At 44.6% G+C, this 20313-nt stretch overlaps 1 protein-coding gene across 2 annotated transcripts; it reads left to right on the top strand.

Moving 5' to 3' along the window:
* The first annotated feature begins 1155 nt into the window (after positions 1-1155).
* On the top strand, positions 1156-18391 carry olah (oleoyl-ACP hydrolase). 2 transcript variants are annotated; one of them, XM_042332351.1, is made up of 7 exons: positions 1156-1271; positions 4637-4768; positions 10243-10381; positions 12174-12273; positions 13432-13601; positions 14464-14546; positions 16360-18391. In XM_042332351.1, the coding sequence occupies exons 2-7, from the start codon at positions 4639-4641 to the stop codon at positions 16500-16502; spliced, it is 765 nt and encodes a 254-aa protein (XP_042188285.1). In that variant the 5' UTR covers positions 1156-1271; positions 4637-4638; the 3' UTR covers positions 16503-18391. The 2 variants fall into 2 exon arrangements, with proteins under 2 accessions (XP_042188285.1, XP_042188286.1); XM_042332352.1 differs by having other exon boundaries at positions 1171-1242.
* Positions 18392-20313: the final 1922 nt, after the last annotated feature.

Below are 20313 nucleotides of genomic sequence, written 5' to 3'. Positions count from 1 at the left end.
TGCAATGACTCGGTTGTGGAATCGCCTCGTTCAGCATTGCACGGGGCAACCTTCGGAGCGGGTGAAATGTGACCTTAAATCAATTCTTAACAGCCTGAACCGCGTCACGCAAAACCAGACACCCTCTTTTAAGTTTGGGGTATTTTTTTTTAACCCCTAATAACAACCGCCAACCCCTCCCAACCCGCAAAAAAAAAAAAATGTGTTCTCCTCCTGGCTTTGGGCCATCCATCAATAAATCTGATCGTTGTGTGTGATTGCTTTCTCTCCCTGTGTGTGGGGTTTTTTTTTTTGCAAATCAATTCCCTAAATCACTGCTCCTCCCAATGCACAGAGAAGCCCAACACCTTCTCACCCCCCACTCCCTCCCTCCCTCCCTCACGCTCACTCACTCACTCACTCACTCTCCCTCACTCACACTCACTCACTCACTCACCCACCCTCCCTCCCTCTCACTCACTCATTCCCTCACTCTCCCTCCCTCCCTCCCACTCCCTCTCACTCCCTCTCCCTCCCTCCCACTCACTCACTCCCTCCCACTCCCTCGCTCCCTCTCACTCACCCTCCCTCCCACTCACTCTCACTCCCTCTCACTCACTCCCTCCCTCTCACTCACTCACTCTCCCTCCCTCCCTCCCACTCCCTCTCACTCACTCACTCCCACTCCCTCCCTCCCACTCACTCTCACTCCCTCCCTCTCCCTCACTCCAACTCACTCACTCTCCCTCCCTCCCACTCACTCACTCCCTCCACTCCCTCGCTCCCTCTCACTCACTCTCCCTCCCTCACTCTCCCTCCCTCTCTCTCTCACTCCCTCCCTCCCTCCCTCCCTCACTCACTCACTCTCCCTCCTTCCCTCCCACTCCCACTCACTCACTCTCCCTCCCTCTCCCTCCCACTCACTCACTCTCCCTCCCTCTCCCTCTCACTCACTCCCCCTCACTCCCTCCCTCCCACTCACTCACTCTCCCTCCCTCCCTCCCACTCACTCTCCCTCCCTCACTCTCCTTCCCTCTCTCTCACTCACTCCCTCTCTCTCACTCACTCCCTCTCCCTCCCTCTCCCTCATTCCCTCCGTCTCACTCCCTCCCTCTCCCTCTCCCTCATTCCCTCCTCACTCCCTCCCTCCCTCCCTCTCCCTCATTCCCCCCTCACTCCCTCCCTCCCTCTCTCTCTCTGCCTGGAGTCTGGGACGCGCATGTGCTGGAGACCTGAGGCTGGAAAGAGCCCGGAGTGAGGCAGGTGAGGAGCGGCAGTGAAGTCAGTCCCAGGTCAGTCCCTCCTCACTCCCTCACTCACTCACTCCCTCAACTGCACAACCATTAAACCCGCGGCCGATCGCAGTGGCGGTGATTCTCGGCTGTCGCGTTCGTTCGGTTAAACGGGCGCTTTGCATTGCCACAGCCTCGCGAGGGGGGGAGGGGAGGGGTGAGGTGGTGGTGGTGAGGGTGAGGTGAGGTGGTGGTGGGAGGGGGTGAGGTGGTGGTGGTGAGGGAGAGGGTGAGGTGAGGTGGTGGTGGTGGTGAGGGAGAGGGTGTGGGTGAGGTGGTGGTGGTGGTGAGGGAGGGGTGGGGAGGGTGAGGTGGTGGTGGTGGTGAGGGAGGGGTGAGGTGGTGGTGGTGGTGAGGGAGGGGGTGAGGTGGTGGTGGTGAGGGGTGGGTGAGGTGGTGGTGGGGTGAGGTGGGTGGTGGGAGGGGTGGGTGAGGTGGTGGTGGAGGGGTGAGGTGGTGAGGGAGGTGGTGAGGTGGTGAGGGAGGTGGTGAGGTTGGTGGTGAGGGAGGGGGTGAGGTGGTGGTGGTGGGAGGGGTGAGGTGGTGGTGAGGGAGAGGGTGAGGTGGTGGTGAGGGAGGGGGTGAGGTGGTGGTGGGAGGGGGTGAGGTGGTGGTGGTGGGAGAGGGTGAGGTGGTGAGGGTGTGGGTGAGGTGGTGAGGGAGGGGTGAGGGAGGGGTGGGTGAGGTGGTGGTGGTGGTGAGGGAGAGGGTGAGGTGGTGAGGGAGGGGTGAGGTGGTGGTGAGGGAGGGGTGAGGGAGGGGGTGAGGTGGTGGTGGTGATGAGGGAGGGGGTGAGGTGGTGGTGGGAGGGGGTGAGGTGGTGAGGGAGGGGGTGAGGTGGTGGTGGGAGGGGGTGAGGTGGTGGTGAGGGAGGGGTGAGGGAGGGGTGGGTGAGGTGGTGGTGGGAGGGGGTGAGGTGGTGAGGGAGGGGTGAGGTGGTGGTGGTGAGGGAGAGGGTGAGGTGGTGGTGGTGGTGGTGGGAGGGGGTGAGGTGGTGGTGAGGGAGGGGGTGAGGTGGTGGTGGTGGTGAGGGGGTGAGGTGGTGGTGGTGGTGAGGGAGAGGGTGAGGTGGTGGTGGTGGTGAGGGAGAGGGTGAGGTGGTGGTAGTGGTGAGGGAGGGGTGAGGTGGTGGTGGTGGTGAGGGGGTGGGTGAGGTGGTGGTGGTGGTGAGGGAGAGGGTGAGGTGGTGGTAGTGGTGAGGGAGGGGGTGAGGTGGTGGTGGTGAGGGAGGGGGTGAGGTGGTGGTGAGGGAGGGGGTGAGGTGGTGGTGAGGGAGGGGTGAGGTGGTGGTGAGGGAGGGGGTGAGGTGGTGGTGGTGGTGAGGGAGGGGGTGAGGTGGTGGTGGTGGTGAGGGAGGGGGTGAGGTGGTGGTGGTGAGGGAGGGGTGAGGTGGTGGTGGGAGGGGGTGAGGTGGTGGTGGTGAGGGAGGGGTGAGGTGGTGGTGGGAGGGGGTGAGGTGGTGGTGGTGAGGGAGAGGGTGAGGTGGTGGTGGTGGTGAGGGAGGGGTGAGGTGGTGGTGGTGGTGAGGGAGGGGGTGAGGTGGTGGTGGTGAGGGAGGGGGTGAGTGGTGGTGGTGAGGGAGAGGGTGAGGTGGTGGTGGTGGTGAGGGAAGGGGTGAGGTGGTGGTGGTGAGGGAGGGGGTGAGGTGGTGGTGGGAGGGGGTGAGGTGGTGGTGGGAGGGGGTGAGGTGCTGGTGATGGAGAGGGTGAGGTGGTGGTGGGAGGGGGTGAGGTGGTGGTGAGGGGGTGAGGTGGTGGTGGTGGTGAGGGGCTGAGGTGGTGGTGGTGGTGAGGGGCTGAGGTGGTGGTGGTGGTGAGGGGCTGAGGTGGTGGTGGTGAGGGAGAGGGTGAGGTGGTGAGGGTGAGGTGAGGTGGTGGTGGGAGGGGGTTAGGTGGTGGTGAGGGTGAGGGTGAGGTGGTGGTGGGAGGGGTGAGGTGGTGGTGGTGAGGGAGAGGGTGAGGTGGTGGTGGGAGGGGGTGAGGTGGTGGTGGTGAGGGAGAGGGTGAGGTGAGGTGGTGGTGGGAGGGGGTGAGGTGGTGGTGGTGAGGAGAGGGTGAGGTGAGGTGGTGGTGGGAGGGGGTGAGGTGGTGGTGGTGGTGAGGGAGGGGGGGTGAGGTGGTGAGGGAGGGGGTGAGGTGGTGGTGGTGGGAGGGGTGAGGTGGTGAGGGAGGGGATGAGGTGGTGGTGGTGAGGGAGAGGGTGAGGTGGTGGTGGTGAGGAGAGGGTGGGTGGTGGTGGTGAGGGAGGGGGTGGGTGAGGTGGTGGTGGTGGTGAGGGAGGGGGTGAGGTGGTGGTGGTGAGGGAGAGGGTGGGGTGGTGGTGGTGAGGGAGGGGGTGGGTGAGGTGGTGGTGGTGGTGAGGGAGGGGGTGAGGTGGTGGTGAGGGAGGGGGTGAGGTGGTGGTGAGGGAGAGGGTGAGGTGGTGGTGGGAGGGGTGAGGTGGTGGTGGTGGGAGGGGTGAGGTGGTGGTGATGAGGGAGAGGGTGAGGTGGTGGTGGTGAGGGAGAGGGTGAGGTGAGGTGGTGGTGGGAGGGGGTGAGGTGGTGGAGAGGGTGAGGGTGAGGTGGTGGTGGGAGGGGATGAGGTGGTGGTGAGGGAGAGGGTGGTGAGGTGGTGGTGGGAGGGGGTGAGGTGGTGGTGGTGAGGGAGGGGTGGGTGAGGTGGTGGTGGGAGGGGGTGAGGTGGTGGTGGTGGTGAGGGAGAGGGTGGGTGAGGTGGTGGTGGGAGGGGATGAGGTGGTGGTGGTGGTGAGGGAGGGGGTGAGGTGGTGAGGGAGGGGATGAGGTGGTGGTGGTGGTGAGGGAGAGGGTGGGTGAGGTGGTGGTGGTGGTGAGGGAGAGGGTGGGTGAGGTAGTGGTGAGGGAGAGGGTGGTGAGGTGGTGGTGGTGGTGAGGGAGAGGGTGGGTGAGGTAGTGGTGAGGGAGAGGGTGGTGAGATGGTGGTGGTGAGGGGGCTCCAGGCTGTGCCACTTGTCCTGCACAGTGTGGCCACAAATGACCACTGTGTTAAGGGTGTGAATATGTATAACAGTGCTGTGAGCTGCTGTGGTTAATTAGTGCCATTTCTAAGGGTCACTCACAATAATTGCAAGTGTGTGTGTGTGTGTGGTGTGTGAGCACAGTACTGGGGGAGTACTGTAGTGAAGTGCACAGCTGTTTTATTTTTGATTCCCACCATCAGAGAGGGTTTTTTTTCTCTGGCCTAGATTTGAATTTGCAGTAGTTGCTCGTTGTGAGTTTGACAGTGTTGCAGCGCCGCAATTCGTCTCCCACCTTCCTCAGAACTCGAATGGATTTGTGGTTTTTTTTTTAAAAAAATCTGCGCTTTTTTTTGAAAAAGACTATTGATTTGCCACTTACGTTACAGAAATGGAAAAAGTAGTGAACTGCATGTACAGAAAACCCGAAGCTCTGTACAGACTTGTCTGCTTTCCCTGGGCTGGAGGTGGATCTATGCATTATGCCCAGTGGGGGAAACATTTCAGTAATGCAGTGGAAGGTAATATGGACTTGTGTGTAATTTTTGTTTCACAGTTGCTCTCAGCACTACAACATATCAAAGTCAGTAGAAATAATAGGTGTTGAGAAAATGTTGTAACCTGTCAAGTCACAAGTTGATGCTTTACTCACAGGGTAGCTGTCAGAACAAATCAATTGACTTATTATGCTCTTAAGTCTCATGAATTCAGTTATTCTCTCCATGCTAAGCCACATTAGCGCAGTATTCCTTAACATTCCTGGAGCCTTTGGTATAATTTGATCAGCTGGTTGTGTGACTTACTTGGAAGACACAAGTATCAGACAGTAAAAACATTTGGAAAAAAAACAAATACGTCCTAATAAAACAAATGTGCGTGTTGACAATAATAATAATAATAGCAATCATAATAATCCTTGCATTTGATATAGTACCTTTCATGCTTGGAAGACAGAGGATTTAACAGGATTTTTCTGTAGAGTGCAATGATTGTGTATTTTTTCAGGTGAATGTGGTAGCCAAATTGCACATAGCAATGTCCCACAAATAGCCATGAACTTAATGACTAATTTTACCTGAGTGATTGTTACCCAAGATAGCGGATGAAACAACAACTTGCATTTATACGGGGTGAATTAGAAGTCGTTGCTCACAAGAGTTTTAAATTATTAATTATTTTTTCAAAAAAAGACAATATTGGTAGAGCATGTGCAGCTATTACAGGAGATGTCTTTCATCATTTTGGGACAGAGTTGATATGTATAATAATAATAATAATAATCCTTGCATTTGATATAGAGTCTTTCACGTCGGGAGGATGTCTCAAAGCGTTTCAACATCTACATGACATGCAGTTTGAATGTCTTATGTAGACTTATGAGTAAGGACTTTTGTTTCACCCTGGAAACTCCCCTCATGCAGGATAGCATCTCAGAGCACTGAGATGTAGTAGGGTTGAATGCTGAGAAAAGGAAGTTCTAGAGTTAGGGGTGTAGTGGCTGAAGGCACGACCACCAATGATGGCAAAAAGGGGGTCAGGAGTGCACTGTTAGCTGAGCAAATGGGTGAGCAAAGGAGTGGGGGTACAAACAGCTCAGAGAGATTTTAGCTGATTAAAAGCCTTACCAACAGGTCAGAAGTGAGGTAGGATGATGCTGTGGCATGAAGGGATTTGTACATAAGAGTAAGGATCTTGAAATCGATCCTTTTATAAACGGGGAGTCAGTGGAGTCGGGGAGGCGAAAAGGGAGGAATCCTTCTTTCTGAATAGTGCTATGGGAGTGTCATAGTGCCATGAATTTTTGCTTCATAGGAACAGGAGTAAGTTGTTTCTATCATTTTGGCAATCATGGCAATTTTATTCCAATTTTCTGGGCATTCTTTAATACCCTAATTTCTATTTACCTCCTGTTCAAAAATCCCAATCGATTCTGCATTTATGGTTTAGCTCAGGGAAATATAATCCAAGTTTACCCAATTTCTCATCATCACTAAACCTTTTCACTCCTCACACTAATACTATGAATCATTGCTGGATGCCCTCCAAGGTTTGTATCTTTTGATACAGAAGAGAGACAGTTATCTGCACTAATTGGGAATGGCCTTGTCACAATTTTGGATTGTGCCATACATCTCTGTCTCTCAGGGATGGCCAAAAATTGTATGGTGTACCATGATATTCTCTTGTCTGTGTTTACGTTTGCATTGCTATACACACCAGCAATTTGCTTGCTCTCTAACAGACTGATTTTGTTTGGTCAGCTAGGTGTCTGTCACATGCAGAAACACATCACCATGCTTAAAGAGTATCCAAACCCAACTGAGAAGTCCATGTATGCCACCTGCACATGGAGTTTTTTGTGTCTGGAATGGAATGCAAGTTCTCTTCAGAGGGACACACCCTACTTACCTAATTCCAGAGTATATTCGGAGCAAGTTGGCAAGAGCCAAATCTGAGAATCCCAGAGTGGGGTACTACTGGAATTTAACCAGCTGAAACTGCATAGCTTGCCATTGAAAGCACTGTCTGGCAAGATTCCCGCTGCTTGTCCAGCTAGAACCAGCCTATCTATTAGGACTTTTGCTTAAATTGAGTGGGCATTAAAGATCATATAGCATTGTCCAAAAAGGGAATAACAACAATTTGCATTTTTTATAGCGCTCTTTGTGTTTAGTGGCTGAAAGTACAGCTGCCGATGATGGAGGGGATGAGGGGCAAGCAGGACGTAAATTATCTGTCACATTCACCTATAAATACAGTCACTACACTTCATGGTCACATTTCTTTGAAGTGCTTTGAGACATTTCTGTGATGTGATAAGGAGCTATACCAAATGCAAGAAATTATTTTTTCACATTCTCTGTAATGAGGCAATGTTGCTCTGTTGTATCTATTCAGCCATGCAACATTTTGTCAAAGGCCCCAATGTGGATAACCAGCCAGAATGGATAATTGGACATTACTCAAAATACATATGCTAAACAAAAACGTACTGCATCAGGAGTTATACTGTCACTTTAGTAACATATCTTGCCGGCCCTTATCTTTCTCTACCTTGCTTTCTCTTTTTCTTTTTCTTTTTCTTTAACATCAAATTTTCTGTCTATTTCTATAACTTTCTATATCTCTAACTTTGTGTATTATTCTGTTTGCATTCGTATAGCTCTGAATCAGAAGTTTGTGGGTTCAAGCCCCACTTTAGGATTTGGAACTGGAACTCATATAGTCGAGCTGACATTCGAGTGCAGTGCCGGGGGTGTGCTGCATTGGTGGAGGTTCTCGCCTTCAGATGAGACATTAAAACTGAGGCTCCATCTGCCTGTTCAGGTGGATTTTAAAAATCACATAGCACTATTTGAAAAGAGAAAGGAATTTCTGCCAGTATCCCGCCCAACAAACCCCCAAATAAAAATGATCATTCATTTCATTGCTGCATGTGGGACATTGCTGTGCGTAACTTAGCTGCCATGTTCATCCACAAAACACACAGTCACTCCACTTTAAAATAGATACTATATAAAAGTGCTTTAGGATGTCTTCCTGACGTGAAAGGCCCAATACCAAATGCAAGTTTTTATTATTAACTCTACCCTGTCCAAATATAAGTATTACAAACTTTGTTTCAAAGGATCCAAAGGTCCCTTTTGACGTGGTTACTATAAAATCTTACATTGTTTCCCTAGAAATCTTGCACATATTTGAGTGCATGAATATAGCTAAATTGACAAATTCCCAGAGATAATGAACGATTTTACAGCATTTCTTATTTTCATATGAACAACTTAATCACACATTCACATGTACATTGACGGACATGATTCGTTCACGATAAAAAAGATGGTGTTTACAAGCTGTTATTTTGAAGTTACATTGTGTCATATTTAGTAAATTAAGGATCGGATTACTCAGCAATCAGGCGACATCAATAAAATATACAAGAAGAAGGTAACAGAAGGGTAAGGGTGGGAGTAAGGAGTCAGTGGAAACTTGTGGATTATAAACGCCGGACCGGACTAATTAGGCCAAATGGCTGTTTCTGGGCTGTACAGTTTATGTAAATCAATGGAAATTTTATGAAACCATCACAAGTAATGATATGGGCACACCAGCAGATTTCAGACACTACAGGTGGAGTCCTGTAGCTTAGTGGAGAGAGCACTTGCCTCACAAACAAGAACCTGGGTTCGATTCCCGGACAGGTGAAATTTTAGACAAGTTTCTTTACTCCACAGGCCTCTGTTTACCTAAAGGTAATTGATTGGCAGATTGCTTTTCTGGGGGTAATCCTTAATTTTTTTTAGTCACCACTCAGTACATGTTCACAAAATTGACAGTATTTTCTGTGAAGCGCTTTGAGATGTCTCAAAGACGTGATAAGCCGCTATATCAAATGCAAGGATTATTATTATTATTTCTGGAATGTTTTCATATTTTCGAATTAAACATGGTTCAAGAACTACAAATTAACCAAAGTGTCAAAATCATGAAATTTGGGAGTTAAAGATTTGCTTCTAATGAAATGTATATTTACTTTTAAAATAAATCTATAACAACGATTTACATTTATTTAGCACCTTCACATCAGGTCTCACAGAATTTGACAGGGCATCAATTTAAACTAGTTAGCAAATGTAAATGGAGAGATGAGGATACTCTTTTTCATACAGAATAGTTGGCAAATGGAATGCCCTCCCGGGAGTGGTAAGCACAATCTGTATTAACCTTCAAAAGGTAACTAGACAGCCAGTCTTAAAAAAAAAAGTGGTTACAGTGGTATAGGTAAGTGGCAGGTAAGTGGAACTGAAAGGATTGCTCTTGAGGGAGCGGGTACAAACATGATGGGCCGAATAATAATGATCATCCTTGCATTTGATATAGCCCTTATCACATCTTTGAGGCATCTGAAAGCACTCCACAGAATATACTGTAAAGTGAATTGACTGTATATTGTCTGACTATTGCCAGACTCCGCCATTGCCTCACCCCTCAAGCTGCCGAAACCCTCACCTCAAGGCTTGATTACAGGAACTTTCTCCTCATCGGCCTTCTGAACTCTTCCCTTCACAAGCTGCAGATCATCCAAAACTCTGCAGCTCGTGTACTCTCACGCACCAGGCTCTGCGACCCCACCCATCACTCCCACCCTCACCCGACTCCACTGGCTCCCCATCCCCCAGAGGATCGAATTCAAGATCCTCGTCCTCATCTTTAAGGCCATCCGTGGCCTTGCCCCCTGCTACCTCTCTGACTTGCTGTCTCCCTACGAATCTTCCCGCTCCCTCCGCTCATCAGGCTCCAGCCTGCTCCATGTCTCCCGCCGACCCTACCTACTTTCAGCCTCTCTGCCCCCCCCACACTGGAACTCCATCCCAGGGTCCCTTCACCTCGCTTCCTCCCTTGTATTCTTCAAGGCCGGTCTCAATGCTTTTGGTCTCCCTCACACCTCTCTGCCTTCCCTCATCCCTCCACCACCCATCCCCCAGGCTTGGGCCCCGACATCTGATTGTTCAGCGCTTTGGGACATCCTCCCAATGTGAAAGACGCTCTATAAATAAGCCAGATTTTTAATGTATATTTTCTGTGAATTCACTGCCTTGGGACGTCCTCCCAAAGTGAAAGGTGCTATACAAATGCAATTTTGTTGTTGTGTTGTGTGGATGAAACACAGAAGCCAACTGCGCACAGTATTGTTCCACAAATAGTCATGGATTGCAAAATCCCCCCAAAAAGCGATCTGTCAATTGACAAACAACCATGTTCCTACGTACCGCTAGGTAAATGGAGGCATGTGAAGTAAGGAAACTTGCCTAGCCTTTTTGCCCTGCCCAGGAATTGAACCCAGTCCTCTCATTTGCGAGGCGAGTGCTCTAACGAATACACTACGGGACTCCAGTAACTTGATGTAGGTTTAATTCTGGAGTGCTAACATTACAGTACTAACACGCTACAATCTGAAGAAGTGCTGAATCAAATTCTCATCCTCTTTGAATCTCAGTTTATTCTATTAGACTCGCTGGGAGAGAGACCCGTGCTAAGGAGCCTTTTGCACAGAACCTTTTCCAGCTCCTTGATGAACTCTCCATCGCCTTGCTGCCCAAACTGAAAGAGAAACCCTTTGCATTTTTTGGTCACAGGTATGGACAATAATAATAAAGAAGATGTGGGCTTTTGTAGGGCCTGCACAACCCAAATTCAGCTCTTAACATTAGCTTTTCATCATTTTGGCTGATAATTAGTTTACTTCTGGTGGTTATGTCTACATCCAGCAAGTTTTATCCTTTTCCTTGGAGTAAAGGAATGTTGAATTAAGATGGTGTCTACTCATTGGGCTGAAGATATTGTGGCATTAATTTTACTTTATCTGAGGAAAGCTTTGAGGCTGTTTAATATAATGACAAATGTATTTTAACAAACAAAACATAAGTATTGTACTATTAGGTATATATTATAATATATATTAGTCATTGAAGTATTGTGTGAGGAAAATCAGGCAGCAAATAGTTTTTTTTAAAATATTAATTTGTTCACAGTAAAATTAGTTTTGCTGCTAAGTTTAATTTATCACCACTAGCAGTAAATGCTGCAGTTTCATTTGGGGAAAGCATCATTATCATAACATTTCATTCAACGCAAATTGCCTTTTGAGTGTTACGGAAAATGTAATTTCCACTGTTGGCTTTAAACGTGTACTTTTCAACCTAGTGGTTTATGATATTTCTGCTTTAGTGTGCATTTCTGGAAGACATAACCATCTTCAGATTTATACAACACTGTTTGCCCTGTGCTAAATTTATCACTCCTCTGACAGTTCATTGAATTTATCCGGTAAGTAGCTGAATCATACAGTCTAGGAACACCCAGGTTCAGTTCAGTTTTGTGTTGTTTGCTGATCTCAGTTGGGAAGGTGCTACACAAGAGGTGCTACAATTTGCCTCAGCACCTTGGGTTAGCAGCCAGAATATTAGCTAGAGTTCCCACTCCTGAACATAATTTAGCCCTCTCTTCCCCCCTGCACTCCATCACCTTTCTGGAGGTTCAAATGTGTGTCAACTGCAGTGACCTGTAACACTTTATTGCTGCTGGATTTTGCAGAACCTGACCTGTCAAATATTAAAATGAGTCAAACATTTTATAGTATGGGGAAAAAATTCAGATTTGTTTTAATTTTTTTTACAAAAACTAGAGCATTAAGGCCCTATTTGTTAAGTAGAGGTTCTTGTTGATTGTTACCATCAGATTGAATTACCATTGACTGATCTTAAAAAAAATCCAAATCACAGTTTTAATGCTTAGTGTTCCGTGTCATAACATTCAATCATTTCTTAGCTGCTGCAGTGCTGGTCAAAATATTTATCTAAAGAAGGGCAGAAAAATATTCTTCGTGAATACAGCAGACTTGTAATGCCATGGTAATCGAAGTCTACAGTTTAGCTAATGTCAATGACTATAAATATCTGAATCATCTTCCCATTCCTTTAATTGCCTCTTTATTCAAGTATTTATGTAAAGGTACATTTTTATTTATAGCATTATTATAGTGTGTTATTGCTCGTTTTTGGTATACTAGATGAATGTATTATACATGAATGCATATTATTTTAGTTATTAATGTGATATTTTGTAAATAACAATAATATATCTTGATTTATAACGGAATTCTTTAACTCCGGAGGTTGATATGCCTCTTTGGGAGCAGAGTTCCTGTTAGTTGACAATGATATCCACAAATTCATTCCCATCAGTGGAAGAAGAACTACCCAGGTTTTTTGACAGCACTAGGTGGCTATTAGCCAATGATTTCCTATGAATCTGGTATCAAAGTTCAGCCTGTTCCACTTTCCTTTTGAATGCTCTTTTTGATGATTCTATGAAAATGGAAAAAGGAATTACTTAAAAAAAAACTAAACTAAATTTTGTTTCCTACAGTCTTGGAGGAATTCTTTGTTTTGCTACAGCGCTATACATAAAACAAAAGTATGGCTTGGAGCCAGTGCATCTCTTTGTATCTGGTGTTTCAGCACCACATGTAAGTAAGAANTTTTTTTTAACTTTGCATCATTTCTTTCAAAGGATTTGTGTTAGGAAAAAGTTTAACAATGAGAATTAATTCTCCTCGACTTGGAGAAAATTGGAAAAACTGACAAATATCAATTTTTAATGGTATAAAACTGGAAACCAGCAAGTCTAATTACAAAACGCGAATCCAGTGGCACAAAATATTGGAGTGTTAGCATAATAATAATAATAATCCTTGCATTTGATATAGCGCTTTTCACGTCAGGAGGACGTCCCAAAGCGCTTCACAGAACACACTGTAAAGTGAATTGACTGTATATTTGTGGGTGAACGCGGCAACCAATTGCGCACAGCAATGTCCCACAAACAGTCGTAGATGAAAATGACCAATTTATTATTGTTTTTGGTTTTGGAGGGATTATTATTAGGCTCTGTGTGGAGTAAGGAAACTTGCCTAAGGTTTCGCCCTCTGCCTGGAATTGAACTCAGGTCTCTCGCTTGCAAAGCTTGCAAAGCTACAGGACTCCACTAGTGGCATGCAGGTTTGTGCCACTGATTTACTCTATTAGGAGTTCCAGGTCAACAGTAGGCATTGGGTAAAGGTTGAGTATTTTTTGGCTCACTCAATCGTGGTTAAAAAAACAAAGAAAAGGTTAGAGTTAACATAAGGTGCATGTGGTTTGCTGGAAGAGAGGCACTTTATGTCCCGAGGCACTGTTTGTGTTGCCATTTTCCAAACTAGCATTTTTTCAACTCAATTTTACCACTTGGAACAAGACAAAAATAAGTTTGGATTAACTGGAGTGTTCATTAATAGTATCTTCTGCTTTTTTAAATTTACTTTTTATATTTATTTATCAGATTCATTACTTTTGCGCAATTGTGCTGATTACTAACTGAGTGGACTGAGCAATGAGAATACTGTCTCTTCACCTTTGGAATTTGGGTTGAATCCAAAGCAAATTGATCAGTTGAAAACCTTCTCTGGGGTCACTGTAACAATCAATTTGGCCAGACATCACCCGATACCCAGTAACTACTGAGTTTAAGATTTTTAGGGCAAAAATGGAAAGGAGCTTCACCCTACATTTAGCCCTTGTTTTTGCTAAGATTGATTGTTGAGTGGGCTTTGAGTAATTGTTTCATCTCCTATCATCGATCCATTTAGTCCAAGACACGTCGAAACAGCCAGCGGTGGTCTGAGTTGCCAGACGACGAGTTCTTGAAATGGATGGCCTCTATTGGTGGTACACCGATAGAGATTCTTGCAAATAAAGCATTGGCAAACCTATTCGTCCCAGTTTTAAAAGCAGATCTCCGACTTTTGGAATGCACCAGGTAAATCTGCACAATGATTATTAGAATGTAAAACAGGCAGGCCCTGCGATCTTTCCCATTTTCTACATTATGTGTGATTTGGTTGTTTCTCTTGAGATACAAGATCACAAGAGAGGTTCAGATGAAGAATTCCCTTGTGCTCGTCTGATCCCATCCTTCCAGAACACCACTGCTAAACTTTCATTTATAAAAAAAATAAAAAATACGCTGCTTTTGATCTAGTGCCTTTCATGTCAGGAAAACATCTCAAAACACATCATAGGATTTATTATAAGGTGTAATTACTGTATTTTGTAGGTGCAAGCACCAGTCAATTTGTCTCACGAATAACAAGGAAGAGAATAAACACTTATCTGGCGGACTGACAGCAGGAAAAATCTCCCTTTTTTGAACGGGTGCCGCGGGATCTTTAACATCCACCTGACAGGCAGACGGAACCTCGGTTTAACGTCTAATCCAAACAACACCAATAACAAATTACATTTATAGAGCGTCTTTCATGACCCTCGGCGGCCCTGCCTTCAGCCACTACGCCCCGAGGCTCTGGAACTCCCTTCCTCACTCCCTTCGCCTTGCTCCCTCCCTTCCTATTTTCAGGTCTTGGCTGAAGACCTTTCTTTTCGACTGCGCCTTTGGTCACCTTCCTCCCCATCCCCCCGGCTCGGCCCCGGGATCCATTACTGTGAAGCACTGTGAGACGCCGTCCGGCGTGGAGGGTGCTATATAAATCCAAGTTGTTGTTGTTGACATCCAACATTGCAGCACATACCCAGAGTACGAGTATTACCAACTGAGCTAGGCCAAGGCCATATTGTTGCATACCTGGACTTGGAGCAATGTTGACTGTTTTGTTTGTTTTAAGCTATGACAAGCAAGAGGAGTTTGTCTTCTCTTGTCCCATCACCACCTTTGATGGAGAAGATGATGTACCACATGATCTGAAAGGTGAGAACAATTTCAACTATTTTCCAGTGTACAAACTTAAACCTGTTCCTTTATGAATAATTGATTGTTGTGCTTACAAGTAAAGCATTTGCTTTTCAATGTTGCCTACTCACTCTTGAGTCAATAATGGGAATCGATGGCACTAAGGTATGCTTGGTTCTTTATTGCCAGGTGATTTTCTTTTTCATGAGATGAAACCAAATGGCAGTAACAAACATTAATATAGTGAAACCCCGCTTTTTTTTGTTTTTAAAAAAAAAGCCTAACAAAGAATGTGGGTTTGCTTGTTGTTTAACTGCATTAACATTATCATTTTGTCCACAAAATACATAGTCAATACTGTATATTATGTGGAACACTTTGAGACATCCCAATCACGTGATAAGGTTCTATAATCAAATGCAAGGATTATTTTCGTAGTATATATATATATATGTGAACTCACCCAAAATATCCCTGCTCCATTGTTGCTTCATCTCATCGGTACAGAAACATGAAACACCAGCTGGTACAGGGAAGACACAATGATTGACTTCTGGGTCACATTGCAGCTGATGTCACTTTTTGTGGTGCTAAGTGCTCTTATAGTGTTAGTGATTTTATGGACCCCCAACTAGTGCAATATAACAGGACTGCACTGGAGCCTGCTCAGATACTCAGAGCACTACACCTGTAGAAATGTGCTATTTCACACTGCCTGTAATTTTTGACACTTCTCAAATGACGTATGCAGTGGACTATAGTACCTTTTCAGTTCCATCATATAGGGAATGACCTGACCTCCAATTGGCAATTCCCTACGACAGCACAACTTGGATCGGGAATTGATTGGGGAATGCGGAAGGTATTTTATGTTGCATAACTCTGGTTCCGCTTGTTAGTACTTAGACATGTTAAAGAATGTTGCAGTTCAAATACTTAAATGTCAATCTGATAAAAATGTTTGTGTTGGTTTTACTCAGCTACTGCTATATTGTAATCTTATCTTAACTTATGTAAGCTATTTGTACAGTATAATATAACCCCTATTTTAACTTGATTGCCAATTTATAACTGGGATTATGTTTATACTGTACAAGACACTGCATCATGATGTCATAAATATTTCATTGGAAATGTGATAGGGTCAAATCAAGTTTAGGATCAGTTCCTGATCTAACAAAATGCAAAATACTGCAGATGCTGGAAAACTGAAACAAAAACAGAAGTCGCTGGGAACACTCAGCAGATCAGGCAGCTTCTATGGAGAAAGGAAAGTGAGTCAACATTTCGGGTCCACGATCCTTCTTCAGAACAGTTCTGACGAAGGGTCGTGGACCCGAAACCTTGAAATTGAAACCTTCCATAGAAGCTGCCTGACCTGCTGAGTGTTTCCAGCGACTTCTGTTTTTGTTCCTGATATAAGCTGTGCTGACAAAAGGAAATGCCAAGTGGAGGTCAGACACTTTCCTGTGTAATGGACGAGGTGATTAAAGGAAGGGGTTACCCAGGCCATTGATCAATTGTACCTTATGTTGATGTTTCAGGTGAGAACTAGCATTTGTGTCAACTTGATTTTCATATTGACATTCAGTAGTTTGGATGTTCAATACTGTCAATCTGGAATAGTACAGTGCTACATCATTACAATGGTATCCAGACAAAGACTTGTATTATTCTACAATACATATTGCTTAGTGGAGAGACTTTAGAGGAAATGTTTGATAGACCTTAACTGACTTTGTATACCACTTGTTTCCAGCCTTTGAATGTCATATACATTCAACTATTTGACCACAGAGTTCAAATTGATTCTTTTTGTTTGATCCTGCAGCCTGGAACGATTTAACAAGCGGGGAATTTTACATTCAGAAACGTCCTGGTGGCCATTTTTATCTCCAAGAGCCAACTAATGAAAAGTTTCTAATAAGTTACATTCTAAAACATTTAGAAACTGCTGAGGTAACTTATCTCTAAGGGCCATGTCAGATGGCAGAGCCACTGTTTTCAAGACAAAAGCTCAATAACAGTCAAGTTGTTATCATTGAAATGAATGTTGGAGGCGTGCATTTCTCCCTTTTATTTTTTTCTCTCTCTCTGGCTACTTTAAATCAAGTTTTTCTCCTCTTTTCGGGCCCACACTATGCATAATTGCTTGACCACACATTTGGTTGGGCAGCCAATCTGCTCCCAACTCACTGCCAATGCTATGTGAATCTAACTGCTTACACGTCGGGTTGATCCATCCAGTTTTGAGCTTGTTTTTTGCCTCGATACATTGCATCTTCCAAATGGACCATTATGATTCGGAACTTGTATGTGGAGAAGTGCTGGCACACACCCATATCCTAAAGCATCAATTGGGCCACCAGCAGTCATTCCATTAATGTGAAAAGCACATGTTTCAAACTTCAGAAACAGCTTTAATGTATATATCAAATAGGCAAGTGGATCTGTTGCCATCTCTGGTGTTCGTATCATATTTTCTAGTGAGGACTTTGCATGCATTTGCATGAAAATCAAACAAATCCAAAAGAATTGCACTTTTCAGTCTAGTTGAAAAATTTACTTTTTTCGGCCGAAAATGTACCTTTTTTTATTGAACGATGTGCTCTTTTTTATTTAGAATTTATGAAGATGCTTCACTGCTATTAATTTGTTTTATTTCCCTTTACCGCCTGTAAAATGTTGAAATGTGGCTTACTGGAAATAGAAGCATCTTTTAAATGTCTTGTTCACAGAAAGGGTGGACAATGAATTATCTTGCTAGGTTTTTTAAATATTTGTTGGTTAAGTTTAGATGGAAACATTAATTTTATCCAAATACATTTTCAAACAATTGTATAGCTTTTACATGTAACATTTTAAAGGATTTCAGTTCTTTAAACATGAATATGTTTGCCAAAATTATAGTACATTTGCCAAAGGTGCGTTGGCCTTCGTGCGCAGGATCTAATATGCAATTGCAATTAAGCACTTGCATTTAATCTGTCTCAACGGGTGTGTAAATATTGTAGATGGTTTTCAGTTTCCATATTTCATCCCCTGCTGTTTTCGCAATATAAGCACGTGCTATCTTTTTCGCAATACAAGCATGTGCTATCTTCTTTTGCAATGGTTGCAGGGAAAGTAGGAACCTCCATGTGTCAAAAACCACAATCTACTTTTATATAACGCCTTTTGCATTGGGAAGATATCTCAAAAGCAGTGGAAGCGAGCGAGGGTAGGGGCTGCAGGAGTCCGGTGAGAAGAACGGTGTAATAAGTGTTGGAATAACCAAGCCTGGACATCATGAAAGCATGGATGAGATTCTTGGCAGCTATGGTTTTGATTTATCTTAAATTTTGTCACTTATACAGCAATAGACCATTGCTATTAAAAGATATCATTCCACTCAATGCACCGATGGAAGGGATATCCGGCCCAGTGAGCTAGAATTGTAATTATTTGAATCCCACGAGCAGAGGATGAAAAAAAACTGCCTTCTGCTGGTCAGATTCAAACTGAGCCAAAGTCGATATCACTGGCCACTGAAAGCCGGCAGGTGAAGTTGAGGTGTGCGAAAGAGTGGGCTGAAAGGAATCTACATGCAGCCCACAGAATTTTCTTTTTGAAAAATCCCAGGGTTTTAATGCATTTTGGGTTTGAAGTGAGTTAAGATCCAGTGCAAGGATTATCATCACCTTTGGAATTTTTCTGTGCCTCCAAAAAAAAATTTCAGCATGGGAAATGCATAAATAAATAAAAATGTCTGCAAGGAAAATGTGTATGTAAGTGTGAACTAATGTGCAGCATGAATTCTCTGATGTTGGGTGGCGAATATCTATGCAAATTATTAAAAATAAAAGGTATGTTTACAAAAAAAATTGCAATTGTTTATTTTCCCAATTTTCAAATGTCTTGTGCTATTCTTTATGAAATTAGAAGAACGGCAACTGAAGCTATTCAGCCCATTTTGAGTCTGATGCACTTGATTAGATCATGTCAGATATTTTAATTGTATTTGCCCTCCTATCCCTTCGTTCTAAACCAACTGCCCATCTCCCTTTTGAACATCCTAATTGATTAATTTACTTCCCCAGCCTCTTGGGGAGTGAATTCCCCGTACTGATAATCCTTTATATGGAGAAATTATTCTGATTTGACTTTTAGAGTTTAGTCATTTTAAGACTGGTTCTTGTTTTGGTCAGCCATATGTATCTGACGCGTGCTTAAAAGTATCCAAACCATACTGAAAGTTCCACATATGTATGTATGCCACTTGCACATGGACATTTCCATGTCTGGAATGAATTGTGCACTTTCTTTTTGGAAGGAGAGGGGCACTCTGCTTTCTAATTGTTGGACAATTAATTCACTTTACTGTATATTCTGTGAACTGCTTTGAGACGTCTCAAATATGTGATAATGTGTGCTATCAAATGCAAGGTTTATTATATCAATTGCAGATATTATTGTTAATAAATTGTTGAACACCACCAACAGACTTTTGCAAAAGAAAACCAAATAAGGCAATAACAAAAGCTTTCTGTGATTTGACTTTAAAATAGCTCAACAGAGTTCTTGATGCATTAATAAGCAAATTCTTTTTTTATAATAATACTTACATTTGATATTGTTCCTTTTACATTGGGAGATGTCTCAAAGCACTTCACAAGATATTTTATTTAGTATTTTGTAGGCAAACATGGTAACTAACCAATTTGCATACAGTGATGTACCACAAAAAGCAAACAACCATGAGATAAATGACCAATTTTACTTGGGGAATTGTTGACCGGGACAACTGGAGAAACTCCTTTCCCTTTTGTCTTAAGGGGAGTTTTGAGAGGAGGGAAGAGGCAGAGGGACTCTGTGATGGAGTTCCAAAGAACAGAGATAGAATGACTGAATGTTTGCATACCGATGGCGGATGGAGAGAGTGGGGAATGTGAAATGGGAGAATAGCTGGTGGCGTAGGGATGCAGAGGGTGGGTGGGAGCAAGGCTCTGCTGCTCCTGCGTGTTCTTTGATGATGGAAAAGCAGCAATGGGGGAGGTTGTCTCTCCATTCACAGCTCTCAGTGATAAAACGTTTAGATTTTTGGTATTGAATAAGCAAATTTCTGAATCTGAAAACAAAAGGCAAAATTATTTCAATACTTATTTTTAATGACGCTCAATTTTATCCTGAGAGGTGTTGAAACGGTAATACTGTAGACGATAATAATCACTGCGTTTGATATAGCGCCTTATCAGGTTGTCAAAAGACATCGGAATATTCCTGGCCTGCCGCAAAACGTTTTAAAATACCGCGGTCTCCTCGCTTCGTCTTTATAAAAGCAAAGAAAGAGCCCCCACCCCGTCGTGAACCCGTGATTGAGAAATAAATGTCCGTCCGCACACCGTACAAGGTCTGGCCAAATAAATGTTGTGTGCCGTCCGCACACCGTACAAGGTCTGGCCTGTGGTCTCCCGTCACATCCGTGACTCCGGAGCAAACAGAAGGAAACCCAGAGGGGGTCTGTGTGACTGTCTGTCTGTGTGACTGTCTGTGTGACTGTCTGGGGGACTGTCTGTCTGTGTGACTGTCTGTCTCTAGTCTTTCTGCGTGACTGTCTTTGTTGTTTGTTTGTTGTTTTCTGTTTATGTGACTTGTGTCTGTCTGTGTGAATGTCTGTCTGTGTGACTGTGTCTGTCTGTTTATGTGACTTGTGTCTGTCTGTGTGACTGTCTGTCTGTGTGACTGTGTCTGTCTGTGTATGACTGTGTCTGTGTGAATGTCTGTCTGTGTGACTGTGTCTGTCTGT

This window comes from Callorhinchus milii, unplaced genomic scaffold (genome assembly GCF_018977255.1).
Source record: "Callorhinchus milii isolate IMCB2004 unplaced genomic scaffold, IMCB_Cmil_1.0 Scaffold2, whole genome shotgun sequence".
Lineage (NCBI taxonomy): Eukaryota > Metazoa > Chordata > Chondrichthyes > Chimaeriformes > Callorhinchidae > Callorhinchus > Callorhinchus milii.
Note: the sequence above shows the minus strand (reverse complement) of the source record. Positions and strands in the feature narration are given on the sequence as shown.

What these genes read in the sequence shown, in the direction of transcription:
- olah (XM_042332351.1), top strand. Translation starts at nt 4,639, where the DNA reads ATGGAAAAAGTAGTGAACTGCATGTACAGAAAACCCGAAGCTCTGTAC. An exon ending in CGACTTTTGGAATGCACCAG is followed by an intron (nt 13,602 to 14,463) that starts GTAAATCTGCAC and finishes GTTTGTTTTAAG; the next exon opens with CTATGACAAGCAAGAGGAGT. An exon ending in TGTACCACATGATCTGAAAG is followed by an intron (nt 14,547 to 16,359) that starts GTGAGAACAATT and finishes TTGATCCTGCAG; the next exon opens with CCTGGAACGATTTAACAAGC.